This window comes from Fukomys damarensis, unplaced genomic scaffold, assembly GCF_012274545.1.
Source record: "Fukomys damarensis isolate Sample0158 unplaced genomic scaffold, DMR_v1.0_HiC HiC_scaffold_14, whole genome shotgun sequence".
In the NCBI taxonomy this organism is placed as follows: domain Eukaryota; kingdom Metazoa; phylum Chordata; class Mammalia; order Rodentia; family Bathyergidae; genus Fukomys; species Fukomys damarensis.
This window is the reverse complement of record NW_022900926.1, coordinates 27,048,008-27,069,080: the sequence shown is the minus strand read 5'-3', so window position 1 is coordinate 27,069,080 and position 21,073 is coordinate 27,048,008. Positions and strand designations below refer to the sequence as shown.

The window sequence follows — 21,073 nt, the reverse complement described above, 5'->3', positions numbered from 1 at the left end:
TCTTTACTTTTTTTCCCCCAGGCTCTTTGGATCTTAATTTCTGAAATCGCATACTACTAATAAAATAATTTAATTAATTAATTTTATTGGTACATTTAAGGTATACAGTGTAATGACATCATTGGAAATTTGCACCTTTGCATAATCCATCTTGGTTCTTATTTTTTCCCCATTCCCCTGTCCTCCCTTCAACCCCTTACCCCTCCCTATGTACATAGACTTTATCTCCATTTTTTCTTTTTCTCATGTTAATTCTATTCCCATCTTTCTTTTCCCTTACCGCTCCCATTGCCCCTTCCCTTTGCACCTTTTCTTCCTATTTCACATTATCTATTATACCTTTTAGTCCTTATCTCTCTCTTTACTTTTAAAAGTAGTTTTCTAACAAAGGTTTATAAGTTTTATCACAGAAGTATATTTGCATTCTTCTGCATAATATAAATGCAATGAATTTTGTAAAGCTTTTAGAATAAAATGTATTTTTTGTGCATAGAATTGGCAATTCCATAAATCGGAAATGCAAGAGGTAATCAAAATATACTGTGAATGTTTAAATTAAAAAATATTACACTAAAAGATACATAACCATTAATCCCCTTCAAAATTCAGCCCACATTGCTGGATTAGAGAGTAATGTGACTTTCCTTTTGTGTGGGATATCCACCCCAACCTGTTAGTCCTCACTCCAAACACTCTTCAAACACACTTCTTTCATTGTTTTGCCACTTTCTCTTTCTTGAAGTTAAATGGACTTAAAGTAAATATTTTGAATCTATTCAGGACATCAAGGCAGCCAAGACAATAAAACTAAAGACTCACGAAAGAGGACTTCCAGAACTGCCTCAGCATTGACAAGAATCATGGGATAAATGTATTTGCGGCAAAGGGAAGATTTTGAGAGGGACTAAGAGCAGTGTTTTGTTTACTGTAATAAAATTTATTAAATTTAACCATTCACTGTATTTTTAAAATCACACTAGGTATACAGAATCCAAGTTTACAAGTATGTACCAGTGTTTTTAATGTGTTGGTCCCAATTTTATATACTATGTGCTGCTTTCCTCCATTTCCAGGATTCCCAAACTGTGTATCTGTTTTCTCTCCTCTTACATCCAGGAGCAGTCAGGACTCCTGCTGACCAGCCATGTGTACCACCTTTGGCCTAGAAAATATGGTTCCTTGGACCTACAGGGCATACCATGCACTCATACAGTATATTCTATTTTAGATGCAGAGGAGTGGCACTTTCATAGCTATTTATGTTTACAGGCAGAGTTGTCACAGAGTGTTGGAACGCAGAATGAAAAATTTGTTACAAGGAAGGATGGAAGTGATCAAAACTTTTATTAAAGGAAGAAAGTGCCTGTGCCTTCAAAAGGGCTGTCTCCATCTGACAGTACAGAACAGAGATCAAGTGGAAGAAAGGAAGCAGGCAGGCACTCTGCTAATCTTTCTCCTAGGGGCCCAGGTGGACAAATTGGCAACCCTGTTCACAGCTTTTTTTCCTCTCCCCTTTGTATCATAAGAACTGCTAATCGGATCCATGCTGCTGCAACTGTGGTTAGTTATTAACAGAATAAAAGCAGATTTCTTCAAAAGAACTGGTAGGGGAAACGACTATAGAAAATTGCAAGGTTGTTAGAATCTTAAATGCACAGCAGTCGATTTTTTCCCCTTAGTCTGAATTATACGATGAATACAAGTCTTTCCTCTGTCACCATACTCATTTCTTCAGAAGGCAGCCAAATACTAAGCTTCTCAAACAAAAAAAGAAAACTTAGAAAGAGGAGAAATATTGAGTAGGAATAAAAATGGGTAGGAGGGACTAATTAGGTTTTGTTTTTATTAATTTGTCCTAGTGAGAGAAATATAAACTGTCTGTTTTATTTGGTTTCCTTCTCCTGCCTCTTACATCAAAGCAAGGATTAAAATTGATTTAATAAGTAGTTGTTCTACATTTTATGTCTGGTTCTCCTTGAGTCATGTTCAGACTCTACCACTTTTCCGATAGATAGAGTGCAATGGATCTAGACTTGCTGGGTAAGTTATGTTATATCCAGACACATATACTTTCCTGTCCACAGCTGGGTTTTTCCAAACCTAAAAGATTTTTGAATTGTAGACCAGAGTTTTAAAGCTTTGGGAATGGGTGTATTTTGATGAGAATGACAGATTTTCAGCATGATAGTTTGTAAGGTTCAACTCTTTTGATATTCAGCAAGGGGTATTTCCCTGATTCTCCACCCCCCCCAAAAAAAGTGGTTCCTGTTTTCATTCAGGTCACACATTGTACCTATTACTATTTCCTATTCCTGTCTTTACACCTAAAGTTAGCTCAGATAAACTGATAAAGTTTCCTCAAAGTTTTGTCTTTTATTTAATGGCTATTTTTTAATAAAAGAAAATAGTTTATTTCTTTGCTAGATGAGGAAAGAACAGGTATACTAAATATTACTGGCATGCAGAGTGATTGTCCAGCCTCATCGTCACTATGTATGCCTGTGGCTGGATCAGGCCAGAAGCTGCAGTCACATACCCCAGAACCTTTAGCCATATGGTCAGTGTGACAAACGTTACATGTTAATTCTCAGTCTGCTACATGTAAATGTTTTCAGAGAGTGGTTTATCTTCAGTCAAAGCTTCCAGTCTTCTGAACAATAGAAGTCTGAAAGTCTGTATTTAGCCTTCTATTCTCTGATTTAACTTGTCATGTGCCTTGTTAGAGCCTTTTTAGTTTCCATGCCTCAAGTCATCTATAGAAAAGTGTCTACGCTAAAGGCTCTAATGGATATCAAGTGATCAAACTATTATACTGACTTCTATGTGACAGACATTATGTAATTTAAGTGTATTTAAATTAATGAAAGAAAAGGTGGTAATAGCAAAAATTCTGGTTGAGTCTAGTAGAGTAGATGAACAACAATGTATTATTGCAAGCTTGCCTTTTAATTGAGGAAAAGTACCCAAACATCACAAGCCAAAGCAGAAAGTATTGGCAGGACTCCTATGGTGAACTGTTTCTTACAGAGACTACATAATACTCATTTCTGATTTTTCCTTGTTACCTGATAGGTCTTTGTGGCTGATCAACTTGGGACTCTAGCTGTGAGGTTTATAAAAACACTCATATCAGTAAGGAGTAAAGAGAAAAATTGAAAGATCTTAATCCAATAAATGTTTGACTGTTTGTTTGCTTCAAATAAAGGTGTATTAAAAAACTGTCAGGTTCATGGTATCAGAAATCCCCTCATTCCTTTAATGGCTCAGGTGTATACATATCAGATGATCTCTGGAGCCCTGACTTATATGTATTTTTAGAACAAAATGGAACTTCTGAGTTATAGCATGTATAACACGGAGAGGCTTGTGCTCTAGGACAGGCTTAACTCTAAAACTGCAAATGTGAACTTACTGTGATCCTGTGTCTTCTTTTAGAGTGGAGAGGGGAGTGCCTTCTTTCTGTTTTATACTGTTCTGTTTTATACAGTTGAAGGTAGGACTATTTCACAAGAAAGAACTGTGTTTACAATCACTGCCCCCATACTGTGTACTTAATACCATACCTTCCAGCATAAATGAGATTCTATTTAAAATACTTAGAGACATACATGCACACACCCCACACCAAAAAATCGTAAGTGTTTTAAGGCTGTATTCAATCACCTCAGATAAACTGACCATAAAGCTGAGACATGAACAAATTCTGTATTTTAAATGTCTGTTTTGGAACATTTTGAAGCTGTATTTAGTCAGCTTGCTTCTTAATTCTAAGAATGAGTTTGTTTTAATCTTGAAGCAACTGAAATAGAAGACACTGATCACAAGCATGTTATATCAAAGTAATTTGGTGACTTTCCAACTCAACTAAGTAAATACCTAAGACTAGAACAATTGACGAAGTTAGGCACTATCAAAAACACAATTTTTACTCTTGAGAGACTTTGAGGCAGGATGATCACAATTGCTAGAGCAGTTTAGCAACTTAGCATGATCCTGTCTCCAAAAAAAAAAAAAATGGTTTGAGAATACAGTGCAGTGGAAAGACCCTGGCTTCCACATACAGTATGAAAAAGGTTTTTCTCACGCGCATCATTAGGCATTATATGGTAGTTTTTAAAATGATGGGTAAAATTATTGCAGAGCTGCTTTATCCCATTGTGATCCAGTTTACTACTAAGGTAGATAAGGTGCTTAGCAATTTCTATAGATGTAGAGTACATCATGCAGTACCATTTGCTTTTTTAAAAAATTTGTCACTTATCATGGCAGAAGAGACATTCCTACCTAGTACTTCATGTTTCAGAAACATAGATGTGGAGTACATCACGCAGTACCATTTGCTTTTTTTTTTTTTTTAAGTCAGATTTGTCACTTATCGTGGCAGAAGAGATATTCTTACCCAGTACTTCATGTTTCAGAAACTGAAGGAGTAACTAAATAGAGCTCATAGGAAGAATTTATATGACTCTCACCAATGTGATTGGCAGAGTATAAAAAATACATCCTCCAGGAGATCTATAAAGTCAGTGTGTGGCAGTTGAGACTGTAATCTACTTTAAAGATTTGAAAAGAAGCTGACATCCATAAAGTGGTATCAGAGAAAAGTGATCTAATGTCTTCATTAGATGCAGCCGAATTGAATAAAGTCAGAAGGAAGTGTAAGGAGAACATTGATCTTGGTCATGTTGTATATTTGGTAGCAGTATTTTGTACTTGTTTTCACCTTAGGAGTAAATGACTCCACTAAGTAGAGGAATAAGTCAATTGCTAATTGCTGAAAGTTGCAAAATGCTTGACGATTTTGTTGCACAATTCCAGAGAAAGAACTGGATCTGAATTACAAAGTTATTTGCAAAGTGCCCAGAAGCAGTCTTTATTTTTTCATTAAATTTAAAACAGCACAATCTGTAATTCATATAAATTAATAAACCCTACATTTCTAAGATTATGTCTATTTTAACTCCTGTCAGTTTCAACGAATTTATAAATACAACCCAAATATTTGGCACTAAATACTTTATGCTGTTCACTGTGTATCCTGAGGACCTTATGAAGTAAGATTGGCCAACAAAACTGTCCAGTTTCCATGGTTTAATATGACATTTCATGTTGATTATATTAAGGCAATCTTAAATTACTAATAGAAGAGTCTCATTCAGGACATTGCTCTCTACATAAGTACTCTAGGTTTTCCATTTAAATTCATTTTAGACATTCAAGCTCACCATGTCCAACTTAATCTGGCAGTGTGTCATATATACATAATATTATATATTTTTTCTCCTCTTCATTCCTTCCTTTATTTACCTTTGTCCAAAGTGAACTAACATAGGGAAATTGGGGGAGGGAGCGTTTTCTGGCACTAATACTGAAATCTAGTTATATCTACAATTCAGGCTTCAGATTTGCTCTTTTGACCAAAAAAGGATGAATGGTTTGCCACCGGCTCTCATAGTTCACAGTTGTTGTTCTTGTACTCTTTGAGTTTTGATAATCACATGCTGTACTAATGGTGAAAGGAATTAATATGAAGAAGTTTTTGCCTCAATAAAGACTTAACATGGGAGCCTATTCATCTCATACTTATTCTGTGCCATCCCAATGTAGTCGTAGTAGATCATAAACTTACATGATAGCAACTGATCAGTAGTAGTACATATCTGCTTGTTTTGGTCTATGAATTGGAAAAATAAAACCGCAAATATCCACTTATCTAAAACTTTACCTATTAAGGATAGATGCTATTTAAGTCTTAGACTTGTGCTTATATTAAATGCCAAGGAATTTACTTCATCTACTTTATCTGGTTTGGGGATGACATAATCCAATTTTTGCTATTGACATATGTTTGTTTTCACGTTCTTGTTGAATATGGAGCATATCAGTTTTATATCTCATTCCTATTGTTATTGAACCCTGTTTTGTCTTTATTGGCCTTTTGAGTAAATGTCACTGATTATCTGATGTTGTTATTTATTATAGGGGTCAGTAGACAATAGCCTATGGGACAGATCTAGCTTATTACCAATTTTTGTACATAAAGTTACATTTATACTGTTTCTTTTTTATGTTTCATATAGCTGCTTTTAAACTGCAACAACTGAGTTGAGTAGTTGTGACAAACAACATTAGGCCTGCGAAAGCCTGTAATAGTTTGCCTAATCTTGATTTAGGTAGTAATTTAAAAAGATCTAGTTATTACTTTGAATTTCTTTTTTGCAATAGTCAGCTGCACATTTATGTACTCATGCATTCATTCATTTATTGGACAAATATTTATCGAATATTTACTGTGTCTAGTTCAGGAAATACAATATAGCAGGAAACAAGACAAATGTTCTGGTTTCATGAAATTTATACTAGTGAGATGAGATAAATAATAAACACAGAAGTAAATTGAGAACTAGGAAGAGTTAATAACTTAAGAAACTGAACTTTACACTTGTTAGTATTGACTGCTCTATCACTTTCCCCTATAACATACATTAAGCTATAATATATTCATTTATTAGCCCATCCATTATAAGTTATATTTACTGGATGTATACTAATTTATCAAATAACATAATAGTAGCCAATTTTCTCCTAACTTCATTATATGCTAAATCCCAGTGCCTTGATGCTAGAAGCGCTTATTTAGTGTGATGACCATCTTGATTGAATTCTTAAAAGTTGCTTATAGTTAGAAAAATTACTCTAAAAACTCAGCATAGTATAAAATTACAATGATCATATTAGCAAACAGAATCCAGCAGTATGGTAAATGAATGTCCATGACCAAATGGCATTTATCCCAGAAATTCAAGATTGGTTCAATATTAACAGTTCTTAATGATATGTAAAAATAAACCTAAGGAGGAGAAATTAGTATCTTTAACAAAATTCAGTATTCAATCTTGATTTAGTTATATAAATACTCAAGCACAAGTGAGGGATGCTTCTTTGAATGATAAAGTGTGTGGACCTTAGTTTTAATTATATAATGAGGAAATGAGATGTTTTCACTGAGGACACAATAAAGCAAGGATGGCCACTGTCTCCATTAATACTCAAGTGTGCTAGAGGTAGAAGCAAGTGCAGTTAGAAAAGAAAACGCAAACGCATAAAAATGGGTATTAAAAAATTAATATCTCTCTTTTTTAATAATATGCCTGGAAAACTGAAGAGAATTGATTATAAATTAGTTTAAAAATTCAGTGTAATTGCCAACAGTTAAAAGACATAATGGTAGGAAAAAATCTTTTTTACAAGCAAGAGGGAAGATTAAGTTATACTAATTTCACATAGAGAATGCAAAACTCTGTACCTGAAAATGACACCAAAGAGTTGGAAATCAAAGGCATTTCCTGTTTTGAGATAAGATGAACTCAAGTCATCACTTTTTTCCAAAGTAATTTATAATTTCAGTGCAATCCCCATAAGGATACCAATAAGCTATTACATAGTTAGTCAAGTTAATAGTAAAGCTTATATAGAAAAACAAATATGCAACAAAACCTAGAAAAATGCTGAATATAAAAAAGCAGTGAGTAGGAGGAGATCTGTCCTTATTAGATGTTAAAACATTGTGATTAAAAATAGTGTGGTGCTGGCAGATGAATAAAACAAACCAGTGAAATCAAATAGGAAGTCCAGAATTAAATCCAATATATATATGAAAATTTAGTGACTTATAAAGATGGCATTTGAAATCACTGGACTAATGATGGATTTTTTAAAGTAAATAATACTAGAATAATTGAGAGACCATTTTTAAAAAGAATTAAATCTGTACATCACAGCATACTCAAGGATAAAATCCAAATAGATGAAAATGAAACTATTGAGGTACTTCAAGAAAACTGATGAATTCCTCTTGAACTATGTTGAGAAGAGCTTTGTAACTATAAACTCAAAATCCAGAGGCAATGAAAGTAAAGACTGATAAATTTTACCACACTTATTTAAAACTACATTACAAAAGACACCACACCATAAGCAAAATCACAAGATAAATGACAAACTAGGGAAAGTATTCACAGCTGACACCAGAGACAAAAGGCTAAAAGCCACCAAAGTACAAATCTTAAACACTGAGGAGCAGAGGCCAAAGGGGATAAAACCAACATGCGATATAGGAGTAAGATATGAGTAAATATCCCTCAAAGATGAAAAAGTAGTCAGATTCACTCCAAATTAGACTGAAAATTGCTGATACCATTTCTCACATAATGGCAATATACAGTATTTAAAAACAGTATAACACTTCCTGTTAGAGACATTATGGAGATACCATATCCTTACCATACCCTCATACATTGCCTTGGCAGTGTAATTGGTACAAACTTTCTGAAGGTATATTTGGAAATTCATAACCTTTGGACCTAGCAGTCTCACTCAAGTTACTCTTCAGATCAGCTTCCAGTAATACAAAAATACCTACTTCAAAGATTAGAAAACAACCTACGTGGATGTACCTAGAGAGAGTTCAGTGACCTATAGAGCACTCACTCAAAGGAGAATAATGGGACTATTTAATAATGAGGAAAATATAAGAAAGAAGATAACATAAGGAAATATACAGGCATTCATACAAAATAAATGTAGGAAAGATAAACCAAAAACTAAAGATTAGTTATTTGGAAAGGGCTAGAAAAGAGACAAAATGGGCATAGGGTAAGAAGGTTGAGCAGCTGGGCATGGTAACACATTCCTATAATCCCAGCACTTGGGAGACTGAGGCAGGAGGATCACTGAAAGTTTGAGACCAGTCTGGGCTACATAGTGATTCCAAGGCTAGACCCTATTTTAAAAAAATGGTTGAAGAGATAGTAGCACCATATATTATATATTGTTTTTGTATAAATATAACTCCTAAAAACTATAGAAGTGTTTCACATACCCCCAAAATATCAAAATAGTTACACTCAATCACAATGTAAAGAGAACTCAGAGTTGAATACAAAACACTTGTTTTTCATGAGGTTATAGTATAATAACTCTGAAATCATTTCATATATATAATAGAATCAAATAAGCAAATTCATTTAAATAATGAGAGTTGGGTTTCTCACATGTGAAGAAATCATTGCAGATAAGGCTAAAATGCTCCCTGGTTTTGTACTGGAAGTACAGATACTTACATAAACTCATGCTTATGTATATATATGTGTGTATATATATATATATATATATATGTGTGTGTGTGTATATATATATATATACACATAAACACATATTAAAACATAGGTGCATGTATATATGTGAGTCTGTGTTCATATATATAGTTTCTACCTCTGCCCACTGAGAAGACCTAAAAGCACTAGCACCCCAATAACTATGAGACACACAAGTACCCAGAGCTTTTTTGCAGAGTACCACTCTCCAATAAAAGAGACCAGAACTTCTAGAAGGGTGGGGACAGGACAAATACAAGATGAGACTGGAATATGTGGTGCTTCTAAAAGGAGGGGGGCGCTTGTCTGCAGAACACAAAGACCACTTGTAAAAGACTTCTTGTGGCCAACTCTGGAACAGTTTGAGCAACAAAATAATGATAATACTGTATTTTAACCCACAGAGCAAAGTATTTTTGAGTGTATTAGTTTTCTGTTTCTCTATAAGAAATCGCCATAAATTTAACAGCTTAAAGTATTACAGTTTCCAGGGCCCAGAGTTCAGGCTCAGCCAAACTAAGTCCTCTGCTCAGGATTTCACAAGGCTGCAATCAAACTTTGTACAATCTGTGTTCTTATTTGGAGGCTCAGATAGGTAAAAATCTTCTTCTACCCAGCTTCCTTCAAATTATTGCAGAATTCACTCCCTTTTGGTTATAGAAGTATATTAGTTAATTTTCCATTATTATAACAAAGACCTGAGTTAAACCAACCTAAGAAAAAAGATTTATTTTGGCTCACAGTTTTGTAGGCCTGAGTCTGTGGCCTGTTGGCTTAACAAGTTGCTTTCCTCATGATACTCAGGAAGCAATATAAGAAAGAATATAAGAGACTGGCATCCCACAATCTCCTTTGTGACATACCCCCAAAGACCTAAAACCTCTCACTAGTCCCAAACTCTTAAAGATTTCATCACGTCTCACTAGTGCCAAGCCCGAGGATCAAGCCTTCAACCATAGTCCAGTGATGGCAAACCTTTTAGAGCTTTTGATACATGTGCCATAATTTTGCATCCACTGATGAAGTGTGAACATTCAAGATCAAAACTATAGCAGTGAGTGAGGACTTCCAGTTCTGAAGAACTGTCCTTTCTTGTGACTCAGTTCACATTGTAGTAGCTTCAGTCCTCCTATAAAGTCAGAACCATACAGTCATATCCCTTTTGATCATTCCAAAATCAACTGATTAGGAACTCTAATTGCATTTACAGAATACTTTAACTTTTGCTACACAAGATAATATTATTATCACAATCACTTTTGTCATATCCTTTGGTTCAAAGCCAGGTCAAAAGGAGGGAATTACACAATGGTGTGACTCATTGGAGGTCACCATATGGTGTCTATCCCACAGTGAGTCCATATGGCTATAAACAGAGGAGGAAGAAAGCTCATCCTCAGAATACAAATCCAAGTAAATACAGAAGGAAAAGGGAAGTGGAGAATCACCATTAGCAAATACTGCTGCAGTAAATAGCATAGACATGATTTTGTGTAGATGCTAAAATTAGTAGGTGTAAGTTTGAAGAGACAGCATTTGCATAGACTCAAATGTCTCCCTTCATATATTTGTCAATTACAAAGAGAAAATGAATGTGGGGATTTAGCTCAGTGGTCCTGCCGCCTGCCTCGCAAGCACAAGGACCTAAGTTTGATCCCTGGTACCAAAAAAAAAAGAGAGAGAGAGAGACAGAGAAAATGAGACAGGAGAGTAACTCCTAACCAAGTGTGGTGGTTAATCTTCACTGTCAAGTATAAGAAGTTTGGATTGCAGTGGCGGGTGGGGGGGGGCACACTGATTTTGGGTGGCACTATCTAGTAAGCTTTCAATCCAGGCTGAATGAAAAAGGAAAGGAGGAAGCTATTTTGTATTTGAAAAGCTCTATTGTTTGAGCAGGTACATCTTTTGCTACTGTCATTCCCTGTGAACATCAGATTCTAAGTTCTTTAGCCTTGCAACACAGATTCACACCTGTGACTCCAGGAAGCTTCCAGGCCTTCAGTTTTAGACTTGACATTACATCCTTAACTTCTCTTATTCAGAGGTTTCTACCTTCTTGGGCTGTGCAAATACTGGATCCTCTGGCTTTCAGAAACTAGCTTTTTATATTGACATAGTAGGAAAGATGACTTGAGGTCATCTAAGGAATTTGCTAGACTCCACCAGTGGCTGGCTCAATAAGGTGTAAACACCTTTGAAAGACTTTGCTTTAAGAAAGGAGCTGCAGGCTGCCCTGCTCATTCAGAGCTACCTAGGGAAGTGTTTCCTGAAGTTGGGACATCAAGAAATCAGAGGCTGCTGTGGTCATGATTGAGGGGCCCAGCTACTACTTGAGCTAGTGATAGACCTTGGCATCATCCATGTAGTACTGGTTTTATAGGCATGCAAAATAAAAGTTATAGGGTTATAAAGGCTTCCACTCAGATTTCAAAGAAAAGCCTGGGAGGCCAGGCAAAAATGTGTGACAGGCTCTGATTCCTGCTGAGGATCCTCTGAGAGGAGAATGCATGCAGCTATGAGAGTGAGGATAAAGATATAGTGGAAACCCCCAAAAATGGAGATGCCAAGAAGATGGATCATTTGCCAAGGAAACCTGTAGGGAATGGGTAGAGCCAACCACATGGGCTACATCCAAAAAGACGATAAGGGCAGGACCACCCAGTTCCTTTAGAGCTCACATCTTGCCACCATGTGCCTTAGAAGGTGGACATGTAGCTACAGGATTTAATATTTCCCTGCTAGCTTTCAGTCTGCTTTGGTCTGATGGCTTTTTATTTCCCTGTTCCCTTTTGGATCAGGAATGTCGCCATGGTATGTTGGAAATATTTAATTTTCTTTTGAATTTTTATAGTTCACAAGAGTTTGCCTTGAGTCTCAAAAGAGACTTTGGACTTAGAATTATGAGCAACACTGAAACTGTTAACTTTAGTGACCCTTTAAGATGAGCTAATGTATTTTGCATAATGAGATAGACGTAAGCTTTATGTGGGCCAGTGGAAGAATGTTACTTATTAGATCTAAAATGTTTCCCAAAATTATAATATACTCAGAAATGTAGCGTTCAGAAGGTGACTGGATCATGGAGGAGTAGTGTTCATCAGTGGGTTACTCCAGTGATGAGTTCATAGCTGATTGTGGGTTACTGGGACATGCACTGAAAGGTATATTCTTGTCCTAATCCCCTTTCTTTCTCCTCCCTTTCTTACTCTCCTTCCTGGATGCCATGGGTTGTACACCTATTCTTCACTGTACCATTCCTACCTTAGAATCAGCTGACAGAATGAACTGGGAAGGGCACATGATGTTTTGTTGTATACTCCACAAAATGCATATTCTTATTTCAGTGATGAAAATGTATCACCCCAAACCAGACGGGGAACATTCTACAAAATAATCTTCAAAAGTATCAAGTGCTAGGGAAATCATTTAGCTCAGTGGTTCTGTTGCCTGTGTCGAAAGCACAAGGTCCCAAGTTTGATCCCCGGTACCCCCCCACCGCAAAGTATCAAGATCACAATGCATAAGAAAAGATGGAGGGACTTCTATAGGCACGAAGAAGCTAAGGAAGAGTAACTATGTACAGTGTGCAACAATCCTAGAAAAGGGACCTTTACTAAAACATTGGCAAAATTCAAGTAAGATCTGTAGGTCATCTTTTCTTCTAGATAATTATGTCAGGTTATATAGGATATTTCCTTTAGGGGAGGTGGCCTGTGGGATGTAAGGTACCCATGATTTTGTGACTGTTTGTTTGTTTGTTTGAGACAGGGTCTCACTATGTAGTTGAGACTGACCTGGAACTCACTATGTAGCCCAGGCTTGTGTCGAACTCACAGCAATCCTCCTGCCTCAGCCTCCAGAGTACTGGGATTACAGGCGTGCACCACCACGCCTGGCTGTGACTATTTTTCAAAGTTTAAAAGTAGTTCAAAATTTAAAAATTTTTTAAATAATAGTGTAAACTTAGGCTATATTTTTAACTCAGCAACAGTAGAAATTGAGGTAACTTATTGATGCTTCATTTTAGTTTCTTGTATGAAATTTTTGCCCAATAATGTAAACACGGTCATTAAAGAATAAACAGGTATAAAATGGTGAAATTTATTGTAACTATAGAAGTATAATTTTTCTCATTTGTATTTTTTTCAGTTGTGCTGCTATATCATTATTGACATAAACAAAAACATAGGACTTTTAAAAAATTTGAATCTAAAGACCCCATAAAATTGATTTACATGCCATATTCTCTTAACATAATTACCAAAACATTATTTCAAAGGTTTGGCTTACACGTACATATAACAATACATAGTTTTAAAGATGTTCACTTAATTCAGTTGATTCAGGAAAGTCTAAATTTCTCATTTACATAGACCATGGACAGATTATATCTTATAAGCACATTTTCTGAGTCATTGTCTGCTGTGTTAGTGCTTGTACCCGTGTGTGTGTAAGATGATGTTGTCTTCTAGTAAATATATTTACTTAGTAATTATGGAAATGGGTAAAAAGGTAGAGAATATAAAAGAAATTTAAATTGGTTTAGATATACCTGTCTTTAACATCAAAATACTGTTACTTGCTTGACATGATGAATTTAATACGCGGATTTCTCATTTCTTTGAAAAGACTTTGCACCTAGAATTACACCAAACAACCTGTAGTGGTAGTTGGCTGCAGCAATATTTTATGGATTGTGGGATAGGTTTCTTATAGCCTTTTTTATATTTGCTTGAAATACTGTATGCAAGAGCAGTGACTTGGACTTGGACAGAATAAGATGAGATGCCCTGTGTTTAACATAGAATTGTTATTTGTTTTTACAGTCATGAGTCTATGAATCTATCCTGTCATACAGTAGTTATCATTATAATGTAAGCACTTACTGTCTTATAGCAGCTGATTCCCCAGTGACACTCTTAGTGTTTGGCTGTGGAGTGCATTGAATTTCTAAATGGACTGTAGATTGTGGCTGTCAGATATTTCATAGGAAGCTGGTGACCCGACAGTGGACACACAGCCACTTTTGGAGCTCTGTAGCCAACTTGATTAACAATACTTATCCTTCAAATTATTTTGGTCCAGCATGTTAAAAGCTTTTACTTTACATTTCATTATCTGTTATTAATACAAACTTACCATAATTGTCTTAGGCAAAGCATATGGTTAAATAGATTCTGTGCTGTTTGTCAGGCCTTTTACCAACTGGTTATAATGCTCATGTAGGAACTGATAGTGATTTCGCAGTGCCTATTTCTTGGTGTGCATAAATTCAGGTCTTTAGTTTTTGCTTTATCTGAGAACAAGATTGGCAGCAAAACACTCAAAAACACTCAGAAATATATTCATAAGTTGTGTGTCCTTCTTTAAAAGTGGATACCCAGAGCCCCTATTTGAGGAATGTTTTACAGGAGTATTTTAATAGCTGTTTATAACTATTGTCTAAACTGAAAATCATCTTCCTTTCTCTGCCTGTCGCAGATACAGCCATTATTAGTTAATCATGAGTGGTAGTCCCAAGAGAAGCCAAGAATAAGATACCATGTTATTGCAACATAAGACAGTTGTTGCATGGTGTGTGTTTATTACTTCTACTGGGGTAAACTGATGGTGATCTTCAGGATATTCATTTCCTTCTCTACTTTTTTAGTGATATACTGAGCTGTGGAAGAATAAATCCCATGAGATCAAAGCAGCTAACTTTAAGCTAGCATGATCACATGAATACCATCACAAACAACTGTGCAGATATAAATATATATATATATACACACATGCATAATATGATATATATGATACATATGATATATACATTATATATATATATATGTACATGTGCGAGTAATTCTTTTCCTTATTTATTGCAGGAGAAGGAGAGGATAGAAGTAAAATAGCATGGTCTTCATGCCATGAATCTAGTGTCTTGAGGATTATGCTAAATTCAACACTTTTTAATTTTTGTATATCTTCACTTTTAGAAACACATCTAAACCTCTGAGCTAGAAAATGAGTTGAGAATCAGCAACTACCTGTGATAATTTCTACATTTCAAAACCCTGTCTCTTGTCTTACATATCATCTTTTATCAGTAAATGCCTTTTCATTCATATTCTGAGATTATGATTTACTATATATTCATCATGCTAAGTGAGGGATTATAGGAGTGGAAGACATGTTTCCTGTCTCAACACATTTGCATTTTACATTGAAAAGATAAACATGAAATACTTGTAAGTGGAATTTAAACAGATGTTCTTACTTTATTAGCAATAAAAAGATGCAGAATAATATTTTCTTCTGTAGTAATAATATATACTACAATTTATGTAGTATACCCATTGTACTTTATGTTTTCCATTGGAGGTCTTCTAAGTTTACTTTGAATCTGATTGACTGTAGATTTTTTAAAAGTCTATCAATATTACTCATTGGATCTTCTTGATGATCCTCTGTATTCTGTTTGCTAGTATCTTATTAAGGATTTTTTCAGGGTTGTGGGGAGAAAGCAACCCTTCTCCATTACTCGTGGGAGTGCAGACTGATGCAACCACTATGGAAATGAATATGGAGATACCTCAAAGAACTAAGATAAGATGTTCCATTTGACCCAGCCATCCCTCTGCTGGGTATCTTTCCAAAAGAATTAAAGAATCAAATTACAGAGATATATATGTGTGCCTATGTTTATAGTGGCAGAGTTTGGAACAGCTAAAACTTGGAAACAGCCCATTTGCCCATGAGTTGGAGTCTGGGTAAAGAAGATGTGATTGTTCTACAAAATGGAATACTACTCATAAATAATAAGAAATTAGATTCATTCATAGGAAAGTGGATGCATATTGAGGTTATACTCTTAAGTGAAATAAATAAGTCACACATGTGTAAATACCAAATAGTTTCTCTGGTGTGAAAACCTATAATGGTACATAAGATCCTAATGATATAATTGACAATGTAAAATAAGAAAAGGGCTAAAGGTGTAGGGGAAATGGGAAGGGTAGGGGAAAGGCAATAAGGGAAAAGGAAAAAAAATGAGAAAATGAAAAAATGGAAAATAAAGTATTTGTAAATAGGGAAGGGAAGAGGAGGTGAAGGGAGGGCAGGGATAAGGGGAAAAACTGAGAACCAAGACCTGTCATGTAAAGGTACAAGATCCCAACGATGAATGTAATTGTACTGTATACCTAAAATGTACCAATAAAGTCAATAAGAAAAAAAAATTTTACTCATTGGATATTACCAGTGAGTAGTTCTCAGCCATTCTGCATTCCTGCCCACCTGGAGACCAAGACTCAACAAGCTGAGTTTGGCTCATCAGTCTTGTATTTTGATAAATATGTTGAAGTGTATATCAGGAGGTTGATTCATCTGTGAGTTTGAGAACTCATTCAGAAACATTTCCACAGATGTTTTGTTAAAGTACATTTATACTTTTTGATATATAGACAAAAATAGTTGACATATTACACATTTTTAGCTCTTTGTCTATATGAGTCCTTTGATCATAAAATTATATGTAGCTGTCCTGATTTTACATAATTGCGGTATTAATACAAAGGATTCCCCCATTCCTGCCTTCCCTCCTGTTTTACAGGCAGTCAGTTGCCACCTCAGCCAACTGGAAACCAGTCAGAATCCAGTTCCCATCCTGCCTTGAGCCAGTCACCAATGCCACAGGAAAGAGGTGAGTCTTCATTTTACATCCTTACCTGCCTATCATGCTTTGAGTATGTAAGGCTTACTTGATTCCTTATAAGTGCAGCTCCTTGTAATGATAACTTAAAAAGTTCCTGTGTGACCTTCATCAGATAAACAAGAACTCCACATAACAAAATGGAGAGGATGGATTCTGTCTTGCAGATTGAGTGACATTTTCCAAAGTGCAGTTTAAGGCCCAAAGATTATGTGTCTGTATAGCATGACGAAACAGTCTGAATCTGAATATAATCTGACTTGGCCTACATATGTATTGATAACTATGTATGTTTCAATTTGGACCTTGATCCCATTGAAGTAAATTTTTAAAATGTGTGCATGTGCATGTTTTTGCTGTTTTGACCAGCCACTTGTTCCATCACCTTTAATAGTAGAATTATAAACTCACTGCAAGACCTTATGATTTAAAATTGTAAGGTCTTTGAACTGGAACAGATCTGATGATCACAGTGCAGATATCTCAGTTTGCAAATAAAGAAACTGAGGCCCATAGAAGTTGTCATGACTTCATCCTTCCCAGAAGCTAGTATCTGAGCCAGAGAAAAGGAACTTGAGATTTTCCTGAAACTTTTGAACAAGTGTTTCCTCACACCAGCAGACCTGCTGCACTTCACTCAGTGTTTTGTGTCACACGGTGGTGTATTTGTACTGCTTTGTTGAGACTTCAGGCTTTCCCTGTCCACCTTTCTCCTATTCTCCCAGTGCTGATAAAGCTTTTCTTATTGTTGTGTAGGTGATGGTGGTTATTGTAATCCAGACTAGTGTAGACCAGGGCTCCTGTTCCATCTGTGGTGCTGCACCCGGTCACTTTCCATGGCCTGTGGTTCAAGGCCTGCCCACCCTGTTCCACAAGAGATATCATTTTCCTCCATGTAGATTTGGAGGCCAGAACATGCCAGCTTGGTGACTGATATTGAAATGTTTCCTGACCCCCGATATTTATGGTTATTTCTGTAAGAGTTGTAAAAATGATATAATTTGATGCTTCTTAGAATTATGAGGTCTAAGGCCAGGTGTAGTGATGTACACCTGTAGTCCCAGAATTCAGGAAGCTGAGATAAAAGGATCACCATGAGTTCAAGGCCAGCCTGAGCTACGTACTGAGATTGAGGCTGGCCTGAACAGTGTAGCTAGACCCTGTCTCAAAAAAAAAAAGAGAAAGAATTATGAGGTCTTAAGTTATTTTACAGATTAAAAATTTAGCATTGTGTAAATTAGCAAGCAATGCCAATGAAAAGATGATCTTACCTACACATCATTTGTGTTGACATGAATATTTATTAAGGATAAAATTAATTTTTCATTTTCAAATACCTTATTTTTTTAATTGTAATTTAAGGTATAGTTGATACTTTTATTCCTTATCAAGATAATATGATTTGTTTTAAGCATGAAATAGTTAATGTATTGCAAATTTTACAGTATATGTAGCTCACACACAGGGCATATTAAAGCCTGTTGCTGGCCTGTGTGGATTCCAATGGGAAGGCTGAGCTGTGACATTTAAACTCTGTATTTCTGACAAGCTCATAGGCACTGCAGATGCTCAAGGTTTGAGGAACATACTTTATGAAAGAAATACTGCATTATCACTGTTTTCTAACAGCCTCAATATTGTGTGAACATGAGCATTTGTTTCTGTAAGCCCTCTCTTGCGACCTGTTATGTGTCACTCTGTAAGTTGCTCCTCTGTGTCAGCTTCTCCTGTGGCTCCAGCCATCTGGAAGACCTTACACAAATTCATAGAGCTTACCAGTGCCACACTCAAGAAAATTACCTACACTCTTTGTTTCTTTGGCTGTGGGCTGCCTTCTATTGTTGGCTCATACAGGAGGAAAGAAAAGGAAACTCCTGCACTCAATGCTTGCTCAGGCCAGGCCTAGAGCTGGGAATATTTGTCATTTCATTAATCCCTACTGTGGTTCTTTACCAGCACTCATGCTGGTGTCGCTTATCGGGAAGCCCTGCAGTGTTTACCTTAAGGAAGTACTAAGAAGGCCAAAAAAGAAACCCTTTCCTGCCTCCAACAGCATCTTTCCAATCCTTATAACTGATAGGAGTCAAGATTTGAAAATGTAGAGAAGCAAATATGAAGGGCAGGATACCAATACACTTTCAAGGCAAAAAAACTAGGCATTTCCACTAAATTAACTTCATAGAAATGATCATGTTTGTGAGTTTCTTCCTCACACAGCCTTTATTACATGTAGTATGGTTTAAGGCAACATGACAGATACATAACAGTCTGAATGGTTATTAGACCATTTTCTCCAAGTGGCAAATGTTAATAAGCTGGTAAATCTGAATTGATTTTTGCAAATATTTCCCCTAAACCTCCTCTAAAAGACTGTACCTAAAGTGTATGTACATTCTCCTTTGTGTTTATTGGTTAGGCAACCTCCTAAAAAGCAAAACTTGGTATTTTCATATCATTTATAATGATAAATCATGCCTTGCCATACATGAGTTAAATGTCCTCTGAAAGTGGATAGTAAAGATGAAAATAAAGTGACTATTATTTGTGAAAATTTAAAAAATGTTAGTTCCTACCCGGGTGTGGTGACCCATGCCTGTAATCCCAGCACTTGGGAGGCTGAGGCAGGAGGATCGCTGTGAGTTCAAGACCAGCCTGGGCTAAATAGTGAGTTCCAGGTCAGTCTCGACTACACAGTGAGATCCTATCTCAAAAAAATAAACAAACAAACAAACAAACAACAGAAACAGAAACGTTCGTTCCTAATAATATTTAATGCCATAAAAACACTTGTTTGTTTTACCATCATTTGTTGTGTTACTGACCAGCATAGCTTGTAGTTGACAGATTAGGTGAAATCATAGTTTTTTCTATTACTAAATTCTAAAATAACCAAGTCAAACAGTTCCTTTTACATTTATTTTTTTTAAGAAATAGCATGAAGATATTAAGATTCCATAATGTACTCATTTTCTTTAATGTATCAGAAGATACATTTTCTTTCATGGCAAAGACTAACAACTCACTTTGACACAAGCCCAAGAGGTGATGTACCCAATGCTCTGTGGGGGTCCTGCCCAGTATCCTCATGAGGCCTAGTGGTGCTGATTTTGCCACCCTGGTGCCGGATCCCTCCAGACTCAAGCAGCTGCATTTACGCTCTGTTGTCATGCTTTCTGCTTGGTTCCTTTGTACCTATTCAGTAAGAACATATATTATAAATGACAAACCTCATAGTATCCTGGGATCTGAACTACTCTGGCATCTGCAGCCAGTTTGGTGACTGTATACTCTGAATACTAAGTAGTTTTCCAAGCCCTGCAGTCCCCACCCCACCCATCTCTGGTTCAGTGCCTTTTTGCCTGGTAGTTCTACTATTGAGTCTCATCAAAGGGTGTCATTCACCAGTCCATTCTCTACATTGTATGTAGATAAAAACAACTGTCAGTTTCTATAGCTTTATATTTTTCAATATGTGAGTAAATATGGATATGGCATTGAAGGGTACAGAAGGACAAACATTTCAGATGTTTATTAGCGTGTTTATTTCTCTATGTAGTGTTGTCTCCTTTACATTTTTACCTATTTTCCAATATAAAATGATTTGATACTTTTCTGGTAGGCCATTATTAACTAACTGGGCCAGAGATGTAGCTCAGTGGTGCCACACCTGCCTGGCAAGTGCAAGGTCCTGAGTTTGATCCCCCATACCAAAAAAAAAAGAACATTTTACTAACTGAATAAAGAAAATTAGTTCATATTACTTAGTCTTCACTACTGACATAAATTTAAAAGAAGAAAAGTCAAAACTTGTTAAGTATTCTATAGTAATACATTTGCCATTTTGTTCTTACTGCAAATCAAATCTTCTCTCTAGACCTCATATAACATCCAGCAAAATTGCTGTTAAATTATTTCACTAGAAAAATTAAATAATACAAATTTGACTACCTAAGCATTGGGGGAACAGTAACAATAACCGTAAAATACTAAAATAAATTTTAGAACAAAATTGTAGTGAACAAGTTTAAAATAGTTTTACTCTTCTTAATCTTTAGTATTTAATTCTTAAAATTCAAAATAGAACCATAGGAAATGACTTATTAATACATTACTCTGCTTTTTAACAGGACTTGGAGGGAATACAGAGTATCCATCTGAGTAGATAAATAAGTATAATAATTATTAACATTAAGTGATCACATTTTTAACCCCTATAACATATTAA

The 21,073-nt window shown here is 35.7% G+C and overlaps 1 protein-coding gene across 3 annotated transcripts in view; it reads left to right on the top strand.

Annotated features, from left to right (window-relative positions):
- Positions 1-21,073, top strand: part of Arid1b (AT-rich interaction domain 1B) — a 350,262-nt gene that overhangs the window by 253,174 nt on the left and 76,015 nt on the right. For all 3 annotated transcript variants that reach the window (XM_033763302.1, XM_033763303.1, XM_033763301.1), the window contains exon 6: positions 16,750-16,839. In XM_033763302.1, the coding sequence (XP_033619193.1) occupies positions 16,750-16,839 (90 nt within the window). The remainder of the gene's footprint in view (positions 1-16,749; positions 16,840-21,073) is intronic.